Source organism: Formica exsecta, unplaced genomic scaffold (assembly GCF_003651465.1).
Source record: "Formica exsecta isolate Colony F162 unplaced genomic scaffold, ASM365146v1 scaffold192, whole genome shotgun sequence".
Taxonomy (NCBI): Eukaryota; Metazoa; Arthropoda; class Insecta; order Hymenoptera; family Formicidae; genus Formica; species Formica exsecta.
The window spans coordinates 1431769-1452485 of NW_021849218.1; the positions used below are offsets into that span (position 1 = coordinate 1431769).

The 20717-nt window shown below is 29.7% G+C and overlaps 2 protein-coding genes across 9 annotated transcripts in view; one reads left to right on the forward strand and one right to left on the reverse strand.

Moving 5' to 3' along the window:
- Window positions 1-285: 285 nt before the first annotated feature.
- LOC115234004 (serine/threonine-protein kinase dyf-5) lies at window positions 286-7285 on the reverse strand. 3 transcript variants are annotated; one of them, XM_029804690.1, is made up of 10 exons: window positions 7168-7285; window positions 4896-5167; window positions 4492-4613; window positions 4210-4422; window positions 3701-4048; window positions 3051-3215; window positions 2696-2836; window positions 2381-2617; window positions 1380-1594; window positions 286-1000 (listed from the first exon to the last, which is right to left on the reverse strand). In XM_029804690.1, exons 2-10 carry the CDS (start codon window positions 5049-5051, stop codon window positions 888-890), a joined length of 1710 nt encoding a protein of 569 aa, XP_029660550.1. In that variant the 5' UTR covers window positions 5052-5167; window positions 7168-7285; the 3' UTR covers window positions 286-887. The 3 variants fall into 3 exon arrangements, with proteins under 3 accessions (XP_029660550.1, XP_029660549.1, XP_029660547.1); XM_029804689.1 differs by having other exon boundaries at window positions 2345-2617; XM_029804687.1 differs by lacking the exons at window positions 286-1000; window positions 1380-1594 and having other exon boundaries at window positions 1610-2617.
- Window positions 7286-8267: 982 nt separating this feature from the next.
- Window positions 8268-20717, forward strand: part of LOC115233956 (calcium-binding mitochondrial carrier protein Aralar1) — a 23315-nt gene continuing 10865 nt past the window's right edge. The window contains exons 1-5 of one of the 6 annotated variants that reach the window (XM_029804617.1): window positions 13202-13773; window positions 15484-15705; window positions 19459-19515; window positions 19856-19998; window positions 20541-20656. In XM_029804617.1, the coding sequence (XP_029660477.1) occupies window positions 15670-15705; window positions 19459-19515; window positions 19856-19998; window positions 20541-20656 (352 nt within the window). In that variant the 5' untranslated portion in view covers window positions 13202-13773; window positions 15484-15669. Of the gene's footprint in view, window positions 8665-13201; window positions 13774-15081; window positions 15706-16723; window positions 17382-19458; window positions 19516-19855; window positions 19999-20540; window positions 20657-20717 lie in introns of those variants that run through there. The other 5 variants (XM_029804615.1, XM_029804620.1, XM_029804619.1 and 2 more) reach the window with 5 other exon arrangements.

Here is a 20717-nt window from a genome sequence, read left to right on the forward strand (position 1 = left end):
TATATTGACGTCTTTGAGGATAAATCATAGTCTAGCTAACAGCAAAAACAAAGATGTTGAAATACATATATATAATAAGAAATACGCGTGTATTGTTCGTTATATATATTTTATATTTCTCATTCTAATAATATAATATTAGCGTACATTATATCAAATATGGTGTGACACTTTAACGTTGATTTTCTAAGTCCTAAGCCAAATGAATATGCCGGTTGACATACTTTGCAATTGTCATTTTTTTGTTTTATGTAACTCCATAATCAAGCGACGCGGTAGCGTCGCGACGCCAAGTATTACATATTCTCGGATTTGATTACCGAGAATTGCGCTTTAATTAACTGTCGTACATATCACGCCATATCGGAAAGTTAATTAATATATACAAACTATACATATATATAGATGATGAAAAGTACACTTATATACATGTGTTTGTGTATGCATGTAAACATACACACATGTACACAATATAATGTGTATCTTATAGAACTATATATATATCTTGCACAGCGTTCAGAATTATTGGTTTCTCAAAAAATTAAACTTTTTCATACATGATCAATTAACATGGACGGTTTATATAATAGCAATCTATATAATTGGCTCCGAAACTTCAATCACATATATGAAAATGCTGAAATCCTCGATAACACGACGCCGGAGTTTTATTCAATTCCCTTCTTGTTTCGTCCCCATTTAATCCGAGTACGATTTGATTTTATAAAATCGCAACACAGGAAAAAGAAGACACAATTTGTTTATCTGCGTTCCTGCCATAATGGAACGACAACGGTCGTTCTATCACAGTTAAAGTTTGCCTAGAAGAAAGGCTACGATGACAAATTATCAATATGAAAAGAAAAAAACTAATTTTTCTACAATGATCATTTGAGGTATTTCGCTGCCCAGTCCGTTCGGCCGTAGGGTCCGCCACTCGCTTTCGCGTTGAAAACGTTTCCAAACAAATTCGGTTGAAACGTGGGCTTATTGTTAGTCTCTATAAAAAAAAAACAATTGGTATTAACATTAGTTGATTGTGTGCTGCCTAACATCTATTTTTACAGCATTTGCGTTTTTGTTTCAAAAATATCACTGCTCAGAAACGAGCGAAAATTGCCCATTTGTCGAGAATCGAAAGAAAATCATTGCATTAAGATATTAGATTAATTCTTATAGAATCACATATTTTTTTGTTTTGTGCTTGGTTACAACAAAAGTTAAGAAATAAATTTTAAACATATTTTTTATTGATTAAGAGGCCTTCGGGATATTCTATTGTTAAAATATCAATAGAGTCATAATGACTCACATGTAATGTTTAAGGGTTAATAAGAAAAATTGCGCAACCTTGAAGCAAGAATCTATTAAGTACTTACTGATACTTTGGGTACCGTATACGCTGGGATAAGGTAATCTCAAGCTTTGTTCGGCAATATAACGGTTTCGCGCGAGATAATGCTGTCTTGTTTGATTCTCAATACTATTTCTAGACCCCCAAAAGGACTCTGTAAAGTCCTCATATTTGTTGGATGTTGCTTGATTGATGAATCCGTTTAATAGTTTTGATCTGTTGATATCGGAATCCCCATTTCTTGAAAATGAATAGAGAAAAGCATTAAACTGTAGACAATAAGAAAGCCGTAGTATAGATTGTGTGGTGAACGATATGAATGATTTATTGTTTATTTGGAATTTACACAATGTAGATTACACAAGTATATCCAGTGTAGCTGTGAACTAAACATTTGTTATTATTTATGTATTTTAATTATAAAAAATTGTTCCATTTAGTACATATCTACTGCCATGTAATGAACGCGACAAGCATATTGCCGAAAATTCAATAATCAGAAATACGATTGTCAAGATATATTGCAACGCGTTGATCACACATAACGTAAGCAACCATGTTTTGTCCAATAGGTTCGTTATTATTGTAAAATGTTTTATGAGATATACATCACAGTGAATTAACAAGGTTTGACATAAGTATAGAAAACGTCTTGATATAGCATGGAGAGTAATCCAAGAAATTCGACAAATCAATGCAACAAGCACAGAGATATTTAAGAAGATATTTAATGGAAGTAAAATTAGTGTTGACAGCATATCGGTTAAATATTGCATAGTATTAGCCAAAATATAAACCGATTTACAAATGATCGCATCATAAGATTGCTTTGTTAAGAAATAGTTGTTTTCAAATGGCGCAATCTCAGACAGATTCATCAAATGTCTGGAAAATATGTTCCATCTGATGTGCGACCGCACTAGGAGACCGATTATCAGCACTGTGCACGCGATAAGGATTCTCTCGACTGGATTTCGGAACGTTATATACCTGGATGACAAATTTGTGCTCTGGCCTGCGACATACCGAGCCACGCTGAGGTAATGTTGCTTCGCCGAGACTTTACGCGAGTTTTTCATTTGACTGGACTGGTTTGACTGATTCCACATCCTCGACGGTGGTTCATTCCACGCTGGTAGGGCCCAATTAGCATTACTATGCTTCAAATTATCGGGTTGCTGATAGTTGGCATTCCAATTGACACGATTTTCCTTATATATGCGATCAGGGATGAGCATTGGATTTTCCGGGCTGACTTTGCTCCTAATAGATAATCAAAAGATTAGATCGGATAGTCGAAAGATGATACATAAATTCGTTGAGAAAAATCGTGCAACTTACCCTAGAAAACCGGCAAAATCATCCTCATCACATTTGGAAGCGTTGTTGTCATGCTTATTGTGATTATTGTGATTGTTATAATTTAGTAGTGGCAAAGCAATCGTCTGTTGCTGTTGCGATTCAACTATTTTTTCGGGTTCTCTATAAATATTGGATTTCAATTTTAATATTTTTAATAACATACAGAACTCGTGAAATTATGTTTATCAAAATCTTCTCTTCTCAGATTCAAAGTATAAAATATTCCTCTAAATTGTGATATCTATTTTAGATCTACCATTACTTATCGCAATAATCGAATGTACACGAATTCTCATATATATATGAATATATGCCATAATAAAATATATCTTACTTCGATTGAAGTATATTATTAACAAGGTTTTCTTGAGAATAATTATATTGTTTAGGCGCAGGTGGTGGAAGATTTATTTTGTTCATGGCAAGCTCTCGTTGAGATACAACACCAATTTTCTTACTATTAATGATACGCGGGTCGCCGACTTGAAAATATGGATATCTGAAGATATGATAAAAATCATTACTGACAGTTTCAGAATCCTTTTAAAGCTATGCAAAAATATTTCAAAAAAGCATGACAAATGAGGTAAAAATATATTAGTGTCTATTGTTTTATGTTTTTTTTTAATACAAATTTAATATATTAAAAATGTATAAAGGTTTGTGTATTTGCTAAGTGTGCGTATGTAACATGAGTACTTATACCTATATAAACTATGTTCAATACTAAATTTTTTGTTTCTTATCTACACATATTTGAATCACGTTTTGCATGCACTTTTATTTGTTAATAATATTTTAATAAATAACGAATGTGATAGCTAAAATCTTTTTGAGATTATTTAAAGTCATTATTTACGGTGTTTCACTAAAGTAAACATTTATTTTGATTATTTTACGTTTTTACTTTTGTTTTTAAGAATTATTTCCTCTCTTTTAATTTCTTATATAATTTATTAAATATTTTATGTAAGACTTACATACCTAAGCGATTGCTGTGCTGTTGGTCTCTTTATAGGATTCCATTGTAACATGTCTTCCATGAGTATAACTGCCTCTTGACTAGCGTTCGGTATTAATACGGCCAATGAAGTACGCGTAAAATTCGGAAATTTAAAATTCATAGCCGCGGCCAATTGATATCCCTCTGGCCAATCTTCTTTATCAGGTGTTCCAATTACGGAGCATATTTTAAATATTTCGTCGATCTCGCTCTTTCCGGGAAACAGGGGCCTAAACGTGTATAACTCGGCCATTATACAGCCAACCGCCCAAATGTCGATTGGGCTGTTGTAAGTCGTAGAGTGTAGCAATACTTCCGGTGCTCGATACCTACATGATATATGATATTTTAACTCATTTTTAATCAAAACTGTATTCGTTTTTATTAAATAAATATTTTTTATGAATTTTCTAAGTTTGATTTTTCAAAATATAGCCGTTCTCAAAGGATTAATTGATATTTACGAATAATACTATCGCAAAATTATTACCATCTCGTCGATACATAATCTGTATACGGAGGCCTTGACCGAATCTCTCTCGCTAAACCGAAATCAGCGATCTTTACTAATTCGGGCCCCATACATAATAAATTTTCTGGCTTCATGTCGCGATGAAAGAAGCCATGTTTATGCATGAAAGCGAGACCTTGCAATACTTGGTACACCATATTTCTTATTACTGGTTCAGGAAAGAGCTTGTCCCTGCAATTAAATCATTCTGAGTATAAATACGAGACTAAAAATAAAATCGGTTATATGCCATATATATACCTGTCCTTCATTAATTGGTAGAGATTTTCCTTCATGTATTCGAATACAAAATACAACACGTCGTTCTCTCGTATAACTTCTTTAAGCTTTACCACGTTTGCGTGACTGAGTTTTTTCAATGACTACAATAATAAAAAGGGAGAAAAGAGAATAAAAATTATCTGTTGATAATTGTTGATTTGATTGAGAAATAAGATTGCAAACAGAAAAATAAAAGAATTATTTTCATAATTATGTGTTCAATTATATCAAGTGTTTTGATTATATCTCCGCAATATTATTGTTTATTATTATATAATACTAAATATTATATATTGTACTGCACATATCTTTTTCTGATTTAATATTTTAGGAGGTTTTGTTTTCAATATAAGATTTTCCAACTATTTAAAATTTAATCGTACCTTTACTTCCCGTAGATTCATAGCCTCTTCCCAGGAATAATATTTCCTTTTCATTCTCTTTATAGCTACCTTTTCGCCCGTATCAATACGTTCTCCAAGAACAACGGAACCAAAGGTTCCGTCACCCAATTGATTCAAGGTTATATATCGATTCATCTTCACTTACGTTATGCTTGGAAATTTTTATATTACTCGTTTTTAGGTAGTGAATCTCAGCATTATAACCCGAACATATTTACACGCCGCCGTAAACGGCAGCATGTTCTTCATATCTATTGTAATCATAAAAGCTAAAGATGTTTTATACATTTACTGACTTTTCAAATTTTATTCTAAAACATAAACATATAAAAAATTATAATTGTATAATCTATGAAATATTTAAAATGTAAGTGTAAATTTTGCGAACATGAAAGCAAAATAAATAACATAAAATATATTTGTAGATTATTCTTTTTCCTTAATCAACTTATTAATACGTTAATATATTCGCAAAATAACAAATATTCCCCCTTCCCTTATTCGTTTTACTTATGGAATATCTGAAAACTATCTAAAAGACGATAAAGGATTTTATTTTTACACACTCTCTCTCTCTCGTAACAATTTAAATTCTCTTTGTAGGGGTTTTCTACTACAATTCATTTTAAATTATAATTAAAAGAAAAGCATTATATAAATTTAAATTTTAAATTTTGTGTATAGATTTGAATGAGCAGCAAAACCATAAAAATTCCGATGTTTATGTTATGTTATTAAACCTCTATGAAGCGGATATTTAAAGCTTAATTCGAAGGTGCGAGTATCTTACACATATAAGTAAGGCTTATAATACAAAATAAGAGTTAGCAAACTTAATTTCATCGGCACATAAATAAATACTTGGTGCGAGTTATCCGGAGTATTGACTCTATAGCGGTAGAATGAATATTTGATAACCGACACTCTGCCATAAGACTCGAAACCGTTGACAAGATGGTAGAAAAACTTTTACATTGTTCACAGTCAGAAAGTCTTAATCCGTTATCAAACATCTCAGCCACAATTTTTGGCGATTTTCACGCAACATCGTAGAATTTGCATATATTTTAAGATTGAATAAATAAATATGATCGGGGAGTATATGATTTTAGACGAAGTTTTTTTGTGCACGTTGAACTTGCTTGGAAAATCGCACGATGATTCTAAGGCACTCGATACTTTTTTGCACGTGTCATACACGATAGCCCGATTCTACGACTCTCACAAATCTACGACACATGGAGCAAAAGACTGTAAACGCAATCTAGGACACCACTCGTATATATGTCGTTCTGAGATTAGCATTTTCTTACAGTCGCATGCGAACAATCTTTGTGTGAGCCAGACATGCAAGAATATAGATTTTCTCGAATGACGTTACTCGACCTGATCGCTAACGCATTTTCGTAATTTTCTACTCTAAGCAAGAGAAAGGAATAAAGCAATTTCGATGAATTTAAATTTTGATACTAGAAAAAGTATCTCGAAACTCGCAATTAATTTTAATAACAGATTCTCTGATAAATCAAAAGTTCTTTTTGGGGATTATGGAATTATTGTAATAACAATAGTTTTCGAGTTATATGTTATCACGTGTAAAAATGGTCTTTATGTTTAGACATGGTGTGATAGTAAAATCTCGATAAAATTTAAATTACTGATAATAATAGCACTGCTATGACTACAATATTGCAATGCCTAATTCTGAATATCTTAGAAGTAAAAAAAAAAACAAGGAAATACAAACATACAAAGTTTATTTTATTAGCGGATCCAAAAAATTCATGAAATTAATTAATTTTAGAATATATATATTTTTATGAAATATAATTTAACTATAATTTAAATCTTTCAATACTGTGCCATAATTTTTCTAAAGATTCAAAGTCTTGTTTTTTGAAAAAAAAATATATATAATACAAAAAACATAAATAATTATGACAAAGGTTCTATTTTTTAAAACATAATTTTTAATTCTACAATTACTTTTTCTAAAATTCGCTTCTTTTTACAAATAGCGCATGTAAAATTTTGCATTACGCGATTCGCAAAATAAATCTGAGGAATTATATATGTAGCTCGATTTAATGCAAACGCACGAAACGTTAGCTACTAATTCCCAAGTGACTGAAATACAGAGTGCGACGACAAAATCAAATATCACTCCAAAATAACATTACACATTTAATACATTTAAAAATGGATGTTTCGTTATCATTAATTATATGAAAAGAATCGGAATTGTACTTACAGAACAAAATACTGAGATTCCTGGACGTTCATGTATATACTTGATTATCTTTGTAGCTGTCATTCGCAACAAACTATTAATCGAGCGACCATACCTTGCGGTCGCTATGGCTACGAATACTAAGTCAAACTCACAGATTTCTATATATCCTACTTGGATGCTAAAGCCGCGAGTACTTTTGTATAACGCATAATGAAATAAACCAATCAAGATCCGCAGAACGAGACGAGGGGATAGAAATGAAGGACTCTGATTGGTTTATTCCTTTATGCGTTATACGTTATATAAAAGTCTGTGTTTCCGGCCTAAAGGTGAAATAAAAGCCTGAATTGCGAAAAAATTTATTTCTTTCGAGACTTGAATATGTTTTTATACGACAGACAAAAAAATTGTGATTTCCGCAACGCGAATGTTTATTCTATTGTAATTATTATATTTTTCTATAGTTTAAACCCTATACTTTTGATTTCAAAAAAGTTTTAATCATTAACAGCCTTAATTAATTCTTTTATGTTCATATAATCGTCTGGTGACAGATATACTGTCAGATTTTCATCAAATGTCATACAAAAGATTGAGATCGAAAACTAAAGTTTAAATTTGACCAATCAGGACAAAGTAATTTTAGTTCCTTTTGCTCTGATTAGCCAACTTTAATCTTCAATTTTTAATGCATAATCCGATACGGTCTTAAGCCTTTGTTTAGAAAAGAGCCAAGAGAGAGAGAGAGAGAGTATAATAATTATCACTGTCTTTTTTCTATGTACTTTGTGCGCATGCTCAGTTTCCCTTAATTCTTCTTGGGTGCATCCGGGTGGGGAATCGGAACACAGCCATATATGTATACACTAGTGACAATTCTGTGGTAACTCTAGGAGTTTTACCAATGTCACCAACTTGTCCCTGCATTTATATATTTACTAATTTCATTTTATTGAATTATTGATTGAACTTTTTATGATAACATTTAATTGCACATCAGTCTTTTTAATATTTGTATATTTATTAAAGATTTATTTTTATAAAATACAAAAAGAATCTATATATATAGTTATTTTGTACAAACCCGCCCATTGTTCTATGATGCCATCTGTCATCTTGTTGTCGGTATGCGTCCCAAGATGGCGCTGCATGATTAATTGGTCGCGCAGTATCATGTCAGCTTCCGTTCTGCGTAGTGTTTTCAAAGATCGAACAAGTATATCTATATCGTCGTTGCGACGCGTACATCAGCGTGGATCAACGTTCCGCGATTTTATTGCTCGTAGTCGCCGCCCCTGGAAGTGCCTACTAAACTTGTGAATGTATGTGAGAATAGTGTATCCTGAACGAAATAATCCAGTGGTCCAGTATCTTCTTTCCGGTCTCTGTGCTGCTCGCCGTGTTTTTCTCGAGGGCCACCGATCATCGCTTGTGACAAGGAAAGGCTCGAGGTAAACTTCCTCCTGGGAATGTTGAAGGACTCGCTTATCGTTCGAGCATCCTGCCAAGAGGTGGGTAAGTTTAGTTAATGATCTTCTCTGTTACGCGCATGAACGGATGATGTATGCGTGTGTGTGTGTGTGTGTGTATATCTATATACATGTATATATGCGTGTGTGCTGCATCTCCTGACATGTCAATGAGTTTTGGGGTGGTTTCGTTGCATTGCTCCGCATCGCGCCCTTGTGTTCCAAGATCCGAGAAGTTGGAATATCGAGATTTGAAATTATTATATTTTATTTGTAGATTTAGGATCGAATGACAATAATTGAAAATTGAAAATCTTATTATTCTTTTTTGGCCTTTTGTTTCTTTCTTTTTTCTTTTTCGAAAGCGAGGGAAAAAAAATTAAGTATGCTTAGTTCGTTTTAAATGCAAAAAGTGAAAGAAAGTATAGGTGAGACGAGAAGATCTTAAAAATCATATTGATGATTTTATAATAGATATTCACGAGAAAATTGCTTCCGACTAGACGATTAAAACTTTCAGATTAGTTTTTCGCTTGATGTGTGTCTTTTTTTCTACGGTTCTGCTTTTATAAACATTCTTAATAAAGAGAAGAAAAAGAATAACGTTCCAAAATATTGTTGATCTTTAAATTCTCTAACAAAATAGCGGTTTTTATTGTATGAAATTTAAAATGAATAAGAAAGTTTAAATGTAAAAAAAAAAAAAATTAAATTACAATTTACAACACGCATATAAGACTATATTTTCTCTTTAGTATACATGCTCGCGCTCTTTCTTCTTCTTTTTCTCTTTATCTCTTTTGTACTAATGTACCCGTGCAAGAAAAAGAATGTCAACCGATTGAAACGTTTCTATTGTTCATTCGGTTGCACGTTTTTGACAAATGTTTGCGTTGCGTGATGTGATGCCTCTCGGCAATTGAATTGCAAAGAACTGAGAACGGTCGAGTGACAACTGCATCGTATCGGAGCGACTGGCGATGCGAATATCGATCCTTAAAGTCTGTCAGAATGCGATGCCAGTTTGATTTCGAGGTCACTGGGACTGCCGCAACCCTCATTCTCGATCTCGTTAATTCTTTTGATATTGACTATATGGATTGTAGTTATTATCAATCCATAGAATTTTAGCAATCCATACATTTAGATTCGTATCTAACATTTATTTTTTATTTTTATTTTTTATTTTTATTTTTATACTTTATTAAAACTGATATGATAGAAATATATGCTTTAATTTTGCGGCGATATAATTAAATTAAAAAATAAAGCAAGATTCAAAGCTATCGAGGAAAAGAGGTATATATAAATTTAATCTTTGTTATAAGTTAGCCTAGTTTACCAGTGTCAATAAAATATAATATATGTATCTCAGAATTGAGTGCTTGTTTGCTAATCGCTGTTTGATTTTAATTAATATTTTTACCTTTGAAAAGACAAATTTTTTTTAGAATTTATGTAGAACTACAAATCTCTTAAAATCGAACAGAAATTATAAGGATAGGTAGGACAAAATAAAACTCTTCTAATTATAATATTATAATTAATTAATTAACTCTTATAATTATAATATAATTAATTAATATTCTTTAGTTTAATAGCCAGAATTATTTGTTTAAAATACACGGTCTGTCGCAAAAGTTTCCAAAAGTTTCTTCGTACAGACGGTATTAATAGCGCCGTCTGTTTAATCAAAGTCACCCTGTTTTCATACAAGCTTCGTTAAAAAATCTGATAAGTTTGATCGAGATCCCATTAACTTACCACAGGGGCAGAAGTAAAGTTATCTCTTTGACACTTGTCGAGAAATCACCATGGCGTCAATATCAAATTCTGTGTTAAATTGTGACTTGCTAATTCCTGTAATATTCTCGATGAGTCTCACGGACATGTAACAGTCCTTTTTAATCAATTCACGAATTTTTTCTACGGTTTCGACTGACATTTTATAAACTTACAGAAGAGTTAACTTGTAATTGATATATATTACACTTTTTTATGAAAGTTATTTAATTTTACATAAAAGATTTTACTTTTGTAATGTAGTTTTACATCTTGTATATATATTCTTGTTAATGAATAACAGTTGTTTTCCGCTATTTGCGTCATATTGAATTTACGTAAGTAAATCCCCCTGCAGAGCGCTTATCATCTGACCTCTCGATTTTGAAACAAATTTTAATTTTTATCATGATCCACGCAAGTCGAAGATACAAAGAATTAATCTTTTATGGAAAAAGCAAATAACATGTATCGATATAAATGATCGAAATTATATCGATATCGATACCATAGTTATATAAGTTATTGCGAAGTTTGAAGTGTTTCAGTGAGACGCTACATAAACCCGAAATACTCGGGCTCGAAATATTTAAGATGTTCTAATTTTGAGCTGTGTCTATATTAATTCCTGATTTATGTTGCGTAAGTTGTACGTAGACAAGAAGGTCCATTCATTAATTACATAGAATTTGAAAGTCAGTGTACGTTTTAATATTTTTAATTGTGTTTTCTGTTATAAACTGTTATAAATCTGATTTTGATTTTATATTTTAGTCTTATTTCTATTTTTATCTTATTATTAGAGTAAATTTTTGCAAAATGCACCATTTTTATATCCATGTTGAAATAAATGGAAAAAATTATATCTGAGCGTAAATCTACTTTGTATGTCGACACTGCACATTATCGTATTGAATGTAGGTTGAATGATATTTGTTTTTCTCATTTCTCTGTTTTGCACTGATTTTGACATGTTCTCTATATCTTGGCTGATGGAAATAGTACATTAGAAACAGGCTAAGGCTAGCGATTTAGATCGGTCAATTCCATAAATAAACAATCGATAGAATCCATAGAAGTTAGTTCTAGAAGTATAATTATTCTAAATTAAACAGAATTTTTAAATAATTTCGGATTTTTAAGGCTCTTTGCTATATTATTTAGTATTTAGTTGTTCAATTATTTAATTTCGTTGTGTTCGGGTTGCGACAAAATTGTATTTTATGATGCAGCTTTAAAGTTTTACACGCGCAATATTTTTCCGCTCATGAGATGAAGTATTCACGTAATGTTCCTTAAAAAATATTTTATTAAGTTCTTTTTAAAAATTAACTTCCTTATTCGATTGCTTATTTGAGAATCTGAAGGAATTTATAGTATTATCCAGTGCAAAATTTTCAGATTTTACGATTTTTTGGTCAATTAAAAATTTATTATAATAATAATTTAAATATAATAATATACATGCAGCTAGTATTGGAGAGATCGGTTTTGATATACATATGCATATGATCGAACTGAGACGCTATAATAGTTTATATGCATATCACTAATTTTGCTAGTCCTACGCTAAAGAATATGTCATCGACTGAACGAAGGTATATCTATAAATGGATTGGCATGAAACGTGTTTGCGTAATCAGATTCCATTTCTATAGCATTCGCTAAAAGGCACATTTTTATTTTTAACACAGCTTTAATATAATAAATTCGATCGGTTAAATCTTATTTTTGTTGTTAATTGAAGATCAGCATAATAGAGAGAATTTATCGAGATTGGATTAAATGTTATTTTGACAAATAATATAGTTCAAAATGTTGCCATTATTAGTTACTATTTAGTTAACAAAGAAGCAGTATTATAATTTTATTTTGTATTAATATTGCTTACATCGTATGTGAATATCAAATAAAAAAATCGTGTGTGAATATCAAATAAAAAGTCGTGTGTGAATATCAAATAAAAAAAAGTACTACATCGAACAGAAAATAATTTAGTTATGAAAATAGATTGAATATCGACTGCTTTTATTTTTATCGTGAACCTTAAGCTTTTTTTTAAATTCTTGAAATGTTTTATGTATACATATATGTATGTCGTGCTTTCATAAGCTTTTTTATTAAGTTGTTGACTAATTTTTTTAAATTCTGCAGTATGATTAGACATGATTAGTTCGTCTTAATATTTTTTTTTTGAGTATATCATCTTTTCGTGCACAATTTTGAATCGGTATTAATTCATCTCTCTCTATGACTAACTAGTAATCACGATATGAATTGATAGTGAATATGAATAAAAAATAGATATTTTTTTCTCGTTTATGATTGGAAATAAATATTTATTTTATTTAAACCATTAAAATATACAAAATAGAGGAGAAATTATTTTTATCTAGAAAAAATGTCAGTTTTTCGTTAAAAATAAAAAAAAAGTTGTTATTGAGAATTGTTTAATATGTATTTAAAATCTTTCTCTTTTCTTCTACATCAAATAGAGAGAAAATTTTAATTATTAAATTAAATATGTACATTCAAATATGTAAAAAAATAGTATTGTGTATAGAATTATTTGCTATATTTCCCTGATGAAAAAGAAAAAAATTAATTTTTTTAAATATCGTTTGAAAAATATTTTGAGATATCATTTGTAAAGATGAAAATATTTTTGGGAAAATAATTTTCATCTTGCTTCGTAGCAATTAATGATATAAATATAAGCAAATAAGAAATCAAAATTGCAATATTGTTTCTTACCTTATTGTATTAATAGTATTGTTTAATGAGAATCAGTGAGGTATATATATATTCTACAGTTCTACATAGTGTTAAAAAATATCGAATCTATGAAACAGTTATGAGAATCATAATTCATATTTATTATAAGTCTACGAATGCAATCATACCGAAAAATCAATACATTCGTTATTAACGGATTCGATTGGTGACTATATTAATTATTTATTACACCTCGATTTATATTTTTATAGTCACCGATCAGTATACTATGTTACTAGGCCGAGCTGTTATATCTGGTCCTCCTATAACAGTTTTGCAGTAATTTAAGCAGATTGGGGATTCTGTGATCCACCTCTTCTCATTTTCGTTCCCAATCTGCAGCAGTTGTATTGAGAACTTCTAGCAGTGAACCGCTTTTGAATTAGCACGTTAGTGAGATCTGAACAGTAGTCGAAATAACTCGATTGATCAAGGATATCGCTTTCTCGATGTTGTATATCATGATATTGTTACTGGTGATAGATTAATGAGTGCAGCGATATTATCTGAGAATTTAGTGCGAGGTTTTTTAAGTTTTGAAAGTTGGGTTTATTAGACAATTGTTTTTGTCACATTGTGCTACGATTTTTTATATACAGTAAAGTATTGAATCGTTAGGATATTTATTAATGCGTATTGATACCGAGCTACTTGATCATGTATATTTTTCAATAATATGGATAAGTTTTCGAGAATTTCAAAATCTTTGCGTGTATTATCATATCTAAATCTCAATACATAACAACTTTATATAATCTAATACATATCTCGTACCTAACAATAACTTTAGTTTCTAAATAACAATTTAATTGTTATTAATGCCTGAAGAGAGAAAATCCTAAACGATAGCCTATAAACTTCTAGTACTTGTTGAAATAATTGCCAGGATTTGCACATCAGTGTTTAACCTTTGATTGTCTTCTCTCCTTATCGTGATTAAAATTTTTTGAAGAACCGTTCTTCCATTTATTTACACACACAAAAGAAAAATAGATTAAGATATATATTAATTTAAAACTTCTGACTTTTTAAATAAAATCATCAAAAACGATTGGTTACAAAAATAGATTTTTACATTATGTTTATTATGGTTTCCTTTTTACTCATAGAGTTTATAGAAATATTTAATATCATTTCCAATAGTATGATAGTGCGATAAAAATTAATAGTAGATTGTTATATATATTTGCTATATTTAAGTTATAAAAAAAAGTAAAGCACGTGTTTTACTTTCAGAGATATATAATTTAGTATAACAATTTTAGATCATCACTTTCTTTGTAGAAGAGATATTAGAGAGGGAAAAGATAACAAAACTGACATTTGAGTGCAAATTTCTTAGTTATTAGATACCGCATTTTATTGATATGAATTGATATGAATTTGGTCCGCTTACTTAGTTTACTTACGATAAAAATCCATTCCTTTCCCGTTTATATACTAAATCAAGTTTTTGAAATGCAAAATTACTTTTTCCTTTGACGAATTACGCATTAATTTATTATATCTTTTTTGATAATATTAGAAATTATTCTTACGTTATGTTTGATAATATTACATTATTCTTATCTTATGTTTCTACTTTTTACATTTGTTTTATTTTTGTTTTTATCTTTATTACTTGTCTACAGTGCAGTTAGAAAAATTAGATTAAATTGTTCCCCCACATATCGTCGCACCCTGTAACTTGTACATCAAAATTTTGCTTTGAAGTATTCAATTCAATGAATACAAGAAAAAAATTAGCTGATTTTATCTGTATTTATCTTTTATAAATATCTCGCGTATAAAAATTTTCCCCCTTAAAATTTTCCATTTCAAAAGATAAAAACGCGCGTTCTTCTCAAAAGTATATATTAATTTTTATAAATAAATAAAAAAACAATGTATTTTTAAACTATCAAAAGCTTGAAACAGTATTGTTAAAACTGTAATACGATTTGATACGGTAATTTCTGTATACTTACTAGAGATAATATATGTATACTCGATAAGTACATGTATAGATATAAATTCTTATTTCAAATTTTCAGCTAGAGATTAGAATGTAAAAAAGTAATATGTTGTCTTTTGGTATCTTTTCTCTACTATTTTTATGGTTGTTTTTCATATTTGTAACCATGATATAATAATCCAAGGTAACTGCATGCGCATAATAGTGTAGTAATAATTGACCAGATTTTGCCCACACACGCATATAAAAATGCCGTAATGCTCTTAATATTTGTGAACAATTTCTGATGATCGGCTACTACGCATCTATGTAACAAAAACATCTTACCTTTTTACATCATGTTCATAATTGCAGTAATTATGATATATGCATGACAAATCTAAACGGCAAAAAAAAACAGAACACTGGTTTTTGATTACAAACCTAAATACATACGTGAAAGTATGGTTTTTATCACAATGAAATAGATGTTATCTAGTGATCTGAAAATGTTTTCGGAAAGATGGCGATTTAATTGTATCCATATGAAGGAAAAAAAAGATGATGCGTGAGAAGAAAAACGGGGAACCCGATGAGGTTAGCAATTTTATTAATCCTAAACTGTAAGAAATAATTAGAGTGTTAAACTAATATACATTAAAAAAAAATGTACAGTACAGAGAAATATCTTATCTGAAATATTCACTTAGACAAATTACTTTGATATCGTTAGTGCTTAATGACTCATTCGATTAATATAATTGAGATGTTTGAGTGTAAAATTTGTTAAATAATAGAATTGAGAAACGGATAGCCTTTTTCTATTTAAGCTAATTCTAAAATTAAACTTTTAATTTTTACTGATTATTTAATTAAAGTATTTAATCGATGATACAGTATTAATTTTCTTTTTGACAAAAATTGAAAATTTTCAAAATTATTATCTAATAGATTTTATATCTCGACATTATGAGTCACTAGAAAGTACCTTCTAATAAGACAAAAGTTAAATTATTTTGAAAGGACTACATTTTGTCGTCTTAATTTTTTTTGGATGGAGGTGCCAAAAAGTTTTGAAGATTATCCTAAATTTTTTTAAATGAGTAGCCCTATTTTTAATCAATTTTTTGATTTAAAATATCTATTTTCATTTCAAGATCACCGTACAGTCAAAGTGTCGTTGGACTACGGTCGTTGGATTCATCTTTTCATCCTCTATAATTATAGCTAATTAAAAACAGGGCTTTTCATTTAAAAAATTTGAGATAATCTTTCAAACTTTTTGGCGTTTTTACCTAAAAAAAACTAGGACGATTAAAATGTAGGTCTTTTAAAATTATTTGACTTTTTTCTTTATATTCGTTTCCGTAGTTGTTATGCCAATCAGTTCTAAAAATATAATTTTGAAGAGAACAACATCTTTTAGCATGTATATAGTTTAATTCGTATTAAAAGTATTTTAGTATAAATAAAATTCAATGTTATGTTTTAATTTTTATTTTGTATAAATCCAATTCATATCGGTCAAAAAAATCTTTTTCTTTGTATACCGAAACTACCACAAACATAAAAGTATTCATTTTTTATTTATTAATATAGATATTTTATAATTTGTTTTTTTTTTCTGATTCTTAAATTGCACAAAATAATTCAAGATGAATTTTATAGCATACGTAATAGCGTATGTAAGCGTACTTGAGAAAGATAAAAAGCGGCGAGAGAAAAATAAAAAGCATAGAAGAAGTCTGCCTTATTTGTGCTTCGATTGATACGCACGCACTTTTATACGACAGATAAAATATAAAATACTATCTCTTATAGAATTGACACGAAGAAATAAAACATTATCATAAAGAGAGCATAACGAAAGATACAATAGCCGGTCGGACAGGGAATAACGAGCGGTAGCAAAACAAGAAAGACGAAATTAACAAGTATGAGGAGGGGATAGAAATATAGTCATCTCCTCTCTCACGTATCAGCAGCTAACATTCAGTCCCCTCGTGACATTCGCGTGCTGATCGCGTTTGCTCGGTGCCTGTCGCATTCTATCCGTTACTCATCGTTTTTGCACGGCACGTGTATTTATCGTTAGACACACTATTGCATTGGAGATACATACCTAGGAAATTAACAGCTGTGTGGTGCGCGAGCGCGCAAACTTTTCTACTGCACGAAATCTCGCCCGATGTCATCATCTCTGGTGTTCGGTCATTGTCGATAACGAACAACTGAAAATTTCAGCTTAGCTTAGCAGCATGCCAACCACGAGAGTAGGTGTACTTGAGCCGTGAAGGACGTGTTTCTTTGCCTCTGTGTTGTCGATAGACGACATGACCTTGAATTAAGGCAGTGCCGAATACACGAGGCGAGGAAGGCACCCACTTTGCCTATAGGCTCTCGATTTTAAGTCTTTCAGGCATGGTGTATCATGTAGAATTTCTATTTCTTTATCATCTGAAATATCTCCCCCGTTGCTGTTGGTAATACGCGGAAAAAATTTGTAAAAAAGAAATTATTTGCTCTATATATATAATAATTCAGAGTGTCTACTTTCTCCCTGGAAAAACATGGAAAACTTGGAATTTTTAGGGATTTTCTTTTGTACCTGGAAAAATCACGGAATTCTCATGGAATTTTATTGGGACTCAATTAAAAAAAAAAAAAAATTCTCTCTGATAATTTTGTTCTCATATTGTAAACAGTCGGCAAGCCAAGTGAATTATGTCTAAAAATATATTATATTACAAATATCAGAGATAATAACTAAATTAAATTATGTGGATAATATTTCAAATCTAGAAATTAGAAACTGATAAGAGTTTGCGTATGAGTGAATACATTTAATCTGCTCAACGTAAATTTATAGCATTTTTAATCTCGCAGCAATAAACAAATACGAGCTTTTATCGTATAGTTGACTTAAGGCCATAGCATACAAATTCCGTAGCCGTAAGTATAGATGTAACCGTAAGAATCAACCAATAAGGTTGCAAATGCAAATTTGCTTTTAACATTTATCAACAGCAACTATATATATATATATATTTACCTTAATTATTTATATTATTCTTTTATACAGAATATTGAATTTTTTAACCGCACTTGGTATACATACAAAGTACGAATAAAAAAATTCAACATTATATATGAAAGAATAGCAGAAATAATTGAAATGAATATTTATATAATCTTTAAATAATTAGATCCAAAAGATTTCTGGCTGATATTTGTTGTCAAAGTTATGATTTTGAATAATCTTTAAAAGGTTTTAACCGTCGCTCATCATTTAATAAAAAGTTATTAACAAATGAAAGTTCATACAAACAAAAGAAGAGGTTCGAATGTAGATTAACTGAAAAAAATTCAACACAGTTTATATAAGTATTATTATGCATGCTGTGTTTAGCAGTTACTAGAAACGAAAAAAAGAATAGCTTACATAAATGGAAACTATAAGTTATAATAACGAATAATGAGAAAACGTGATGGTTAAAATTGTTTAAACGTACACAGAATTATAATTTTGAAAACATATATCAGCAGCGAGGGAAATTTTTAATCGTATAAAGATAAATATTTATTACAATTAAAATAATTGAACAAAAGTTATTTATGCATAATATCAAGAGATTATTTTCTTTATTTTGAATTATTCTAAATTACTGAATAGCGTATCGTATTTTTTCATATTTTGATAAATATTGAAATAAAGTTAATAACTTTATGGTAGTATTATATTGAAAGTTAGACAAACCTAAAGCAAAAAAAAAAGAAGATATTAATCTTAAATTTTCAAATTTAATTTTTTTTTAAATTGGCGTCTCGCGCATATAGAAAATAAAAGAAATTAAATTTATATTTTTTAAGTAAAACACCTTTATCCTTGTTGTACTATTTATAGTGAAGCATTCTGTACACTCATCTGTCTATTCATGCAAAGCGGTGCATTACTGTTATCCGGTGCGATAGCAATCACGTGTTTTTATGGGTTACGTTATCAGTGTTGCTAGAACGTTAGTACAAGTGCGTGTATCAGTTTTGATATTTTATAATTAAATAAAAATTTTAGTTATTTAGAAATCGATTATATTATATATTCAAAATTCTAATGTAAGAATATTGATTTCTCTATTTAATTTATTTGAGTATCATTTTTAATTTATTGAAACTGATACTGATTGTATCAATTAATCTATCAACATTGCTCCTTCTTTTTCGGCTAGTCGATTTATATTTCTTTGCCATTCGTTATTTGTTGGTTATATTATGTCTACAAGTGGATAGTATTCTAGAAGCGATGTTAATTATCTCAACAATTATTCTATCAATATATATATTATATTTCAGGGTTCCGGGTACTTGAAGCGCGCAAATACTGAACGCCTCCATGAAATTTTTAACCAGGTAATTAAATAAAAAATGCTTGAGTAAATTTGCATAAGTCTAAGCATTTTCTTTATAGAAATATTTTTGTAAGAAAATTATTTACACACATTTCTTTTGTTATTAAAATATTTTCTTTTGATTACTTTATTTATTTCTCCGGTAACATACGTGTAATTCGTCATAGAAAAATAATTTACATTGAATTAATGAAATTATTGGCACAAGTTAGTACATCTGCAATATTTCTAAACATTGTGTGTGTGTTATACTTATCTAATTTATAATATAAATTTTATTATATATTTTTTTATATATTGCTTGCACACGATAATTAAATTTTTTTTTCATAAAATTACAGTATGCCTCGCAGGAGAAGAATGGTGAGAGATTTATGACCTCATCTGACTTCGTACGCAGTTACCTTGGCCTTTATACGGATGCTGATTATAATCCCGATTCTGTCAATTTACTTGCTGGTATCGTTGACACTAGCAAAGATGGGTAAGTCATGTACTTATAATATTATGGGATAGTACAGTTTCTGATATTATTAAATAATCAATATAAAATCAATGATATATATATGTATATACATATATATATATATATATACAGGGTGAGTTATTTTAATCAACGCACGCAAATATCTCGTAAAGTAAGCAAGATGGAAAAATTAAAAAACTAGTTCAAATCTCCTGAAAATTTGTTTTACATCTTTCTACATACTTCTCTCATAATTTATTATAATTCATCGTGATTTTGACAATGCCATCCAAAATTATACTAGTATTTCTATTCTATGCATTGCTTAAAATGCCACAACTTTTTTACAATATATTTAATATTTTTAGCAAATATTTATACCTTTTGATATATATTGAAGAATTCTTAAACTGTCTACATTTTATAGATACACTCGCACGCATGTACGCACATGCACAAATCAGTTATCTTATCACTAATTTATGAAATAGGAAGAAACAAAATATTTCGCATTGTATTTGGAAGAATTTACTCTATATAGTTGATTTTTTTTATTATAGTCTCATATCGTTTGCCGAATTTCAAGCATTCGAAGGTCTTCTCTGTGTACCAGACGCTTTATACAAAACAGCTTTTCAACTCTTTGATACTAATGGAAACGGAATGGTTGCATTTGGTAAGAATTATTATCAAAAAACTTTTTTCAATCAAAGATTTTTTTAGATGATATACATATG

Bases quoted from the DNA above. Each gene is read 5' to 3' on its own strand.
- LOC115234004 (XM_029804687.1), bottom strand. From the start codon at position 5,051: ATGAATCGATATATAACCTTGAATCAATTGGGTGACGGAACCTTTGGT. The intron at 4,614-4,895 runs GTACGATTAAAT...TTATTATTGTAG, and splicing joins TGAATCTACGGGAAGTAAAG to TCATTGAAAAAACTCAGTCA. The intron at 3,216-3,700 runs GTATGTAAGTCT...TCATATCTTCAG, and splicing joins ACAGCACAGCAATCGCTTAG to ATATCCATATTTTCAAGTCG.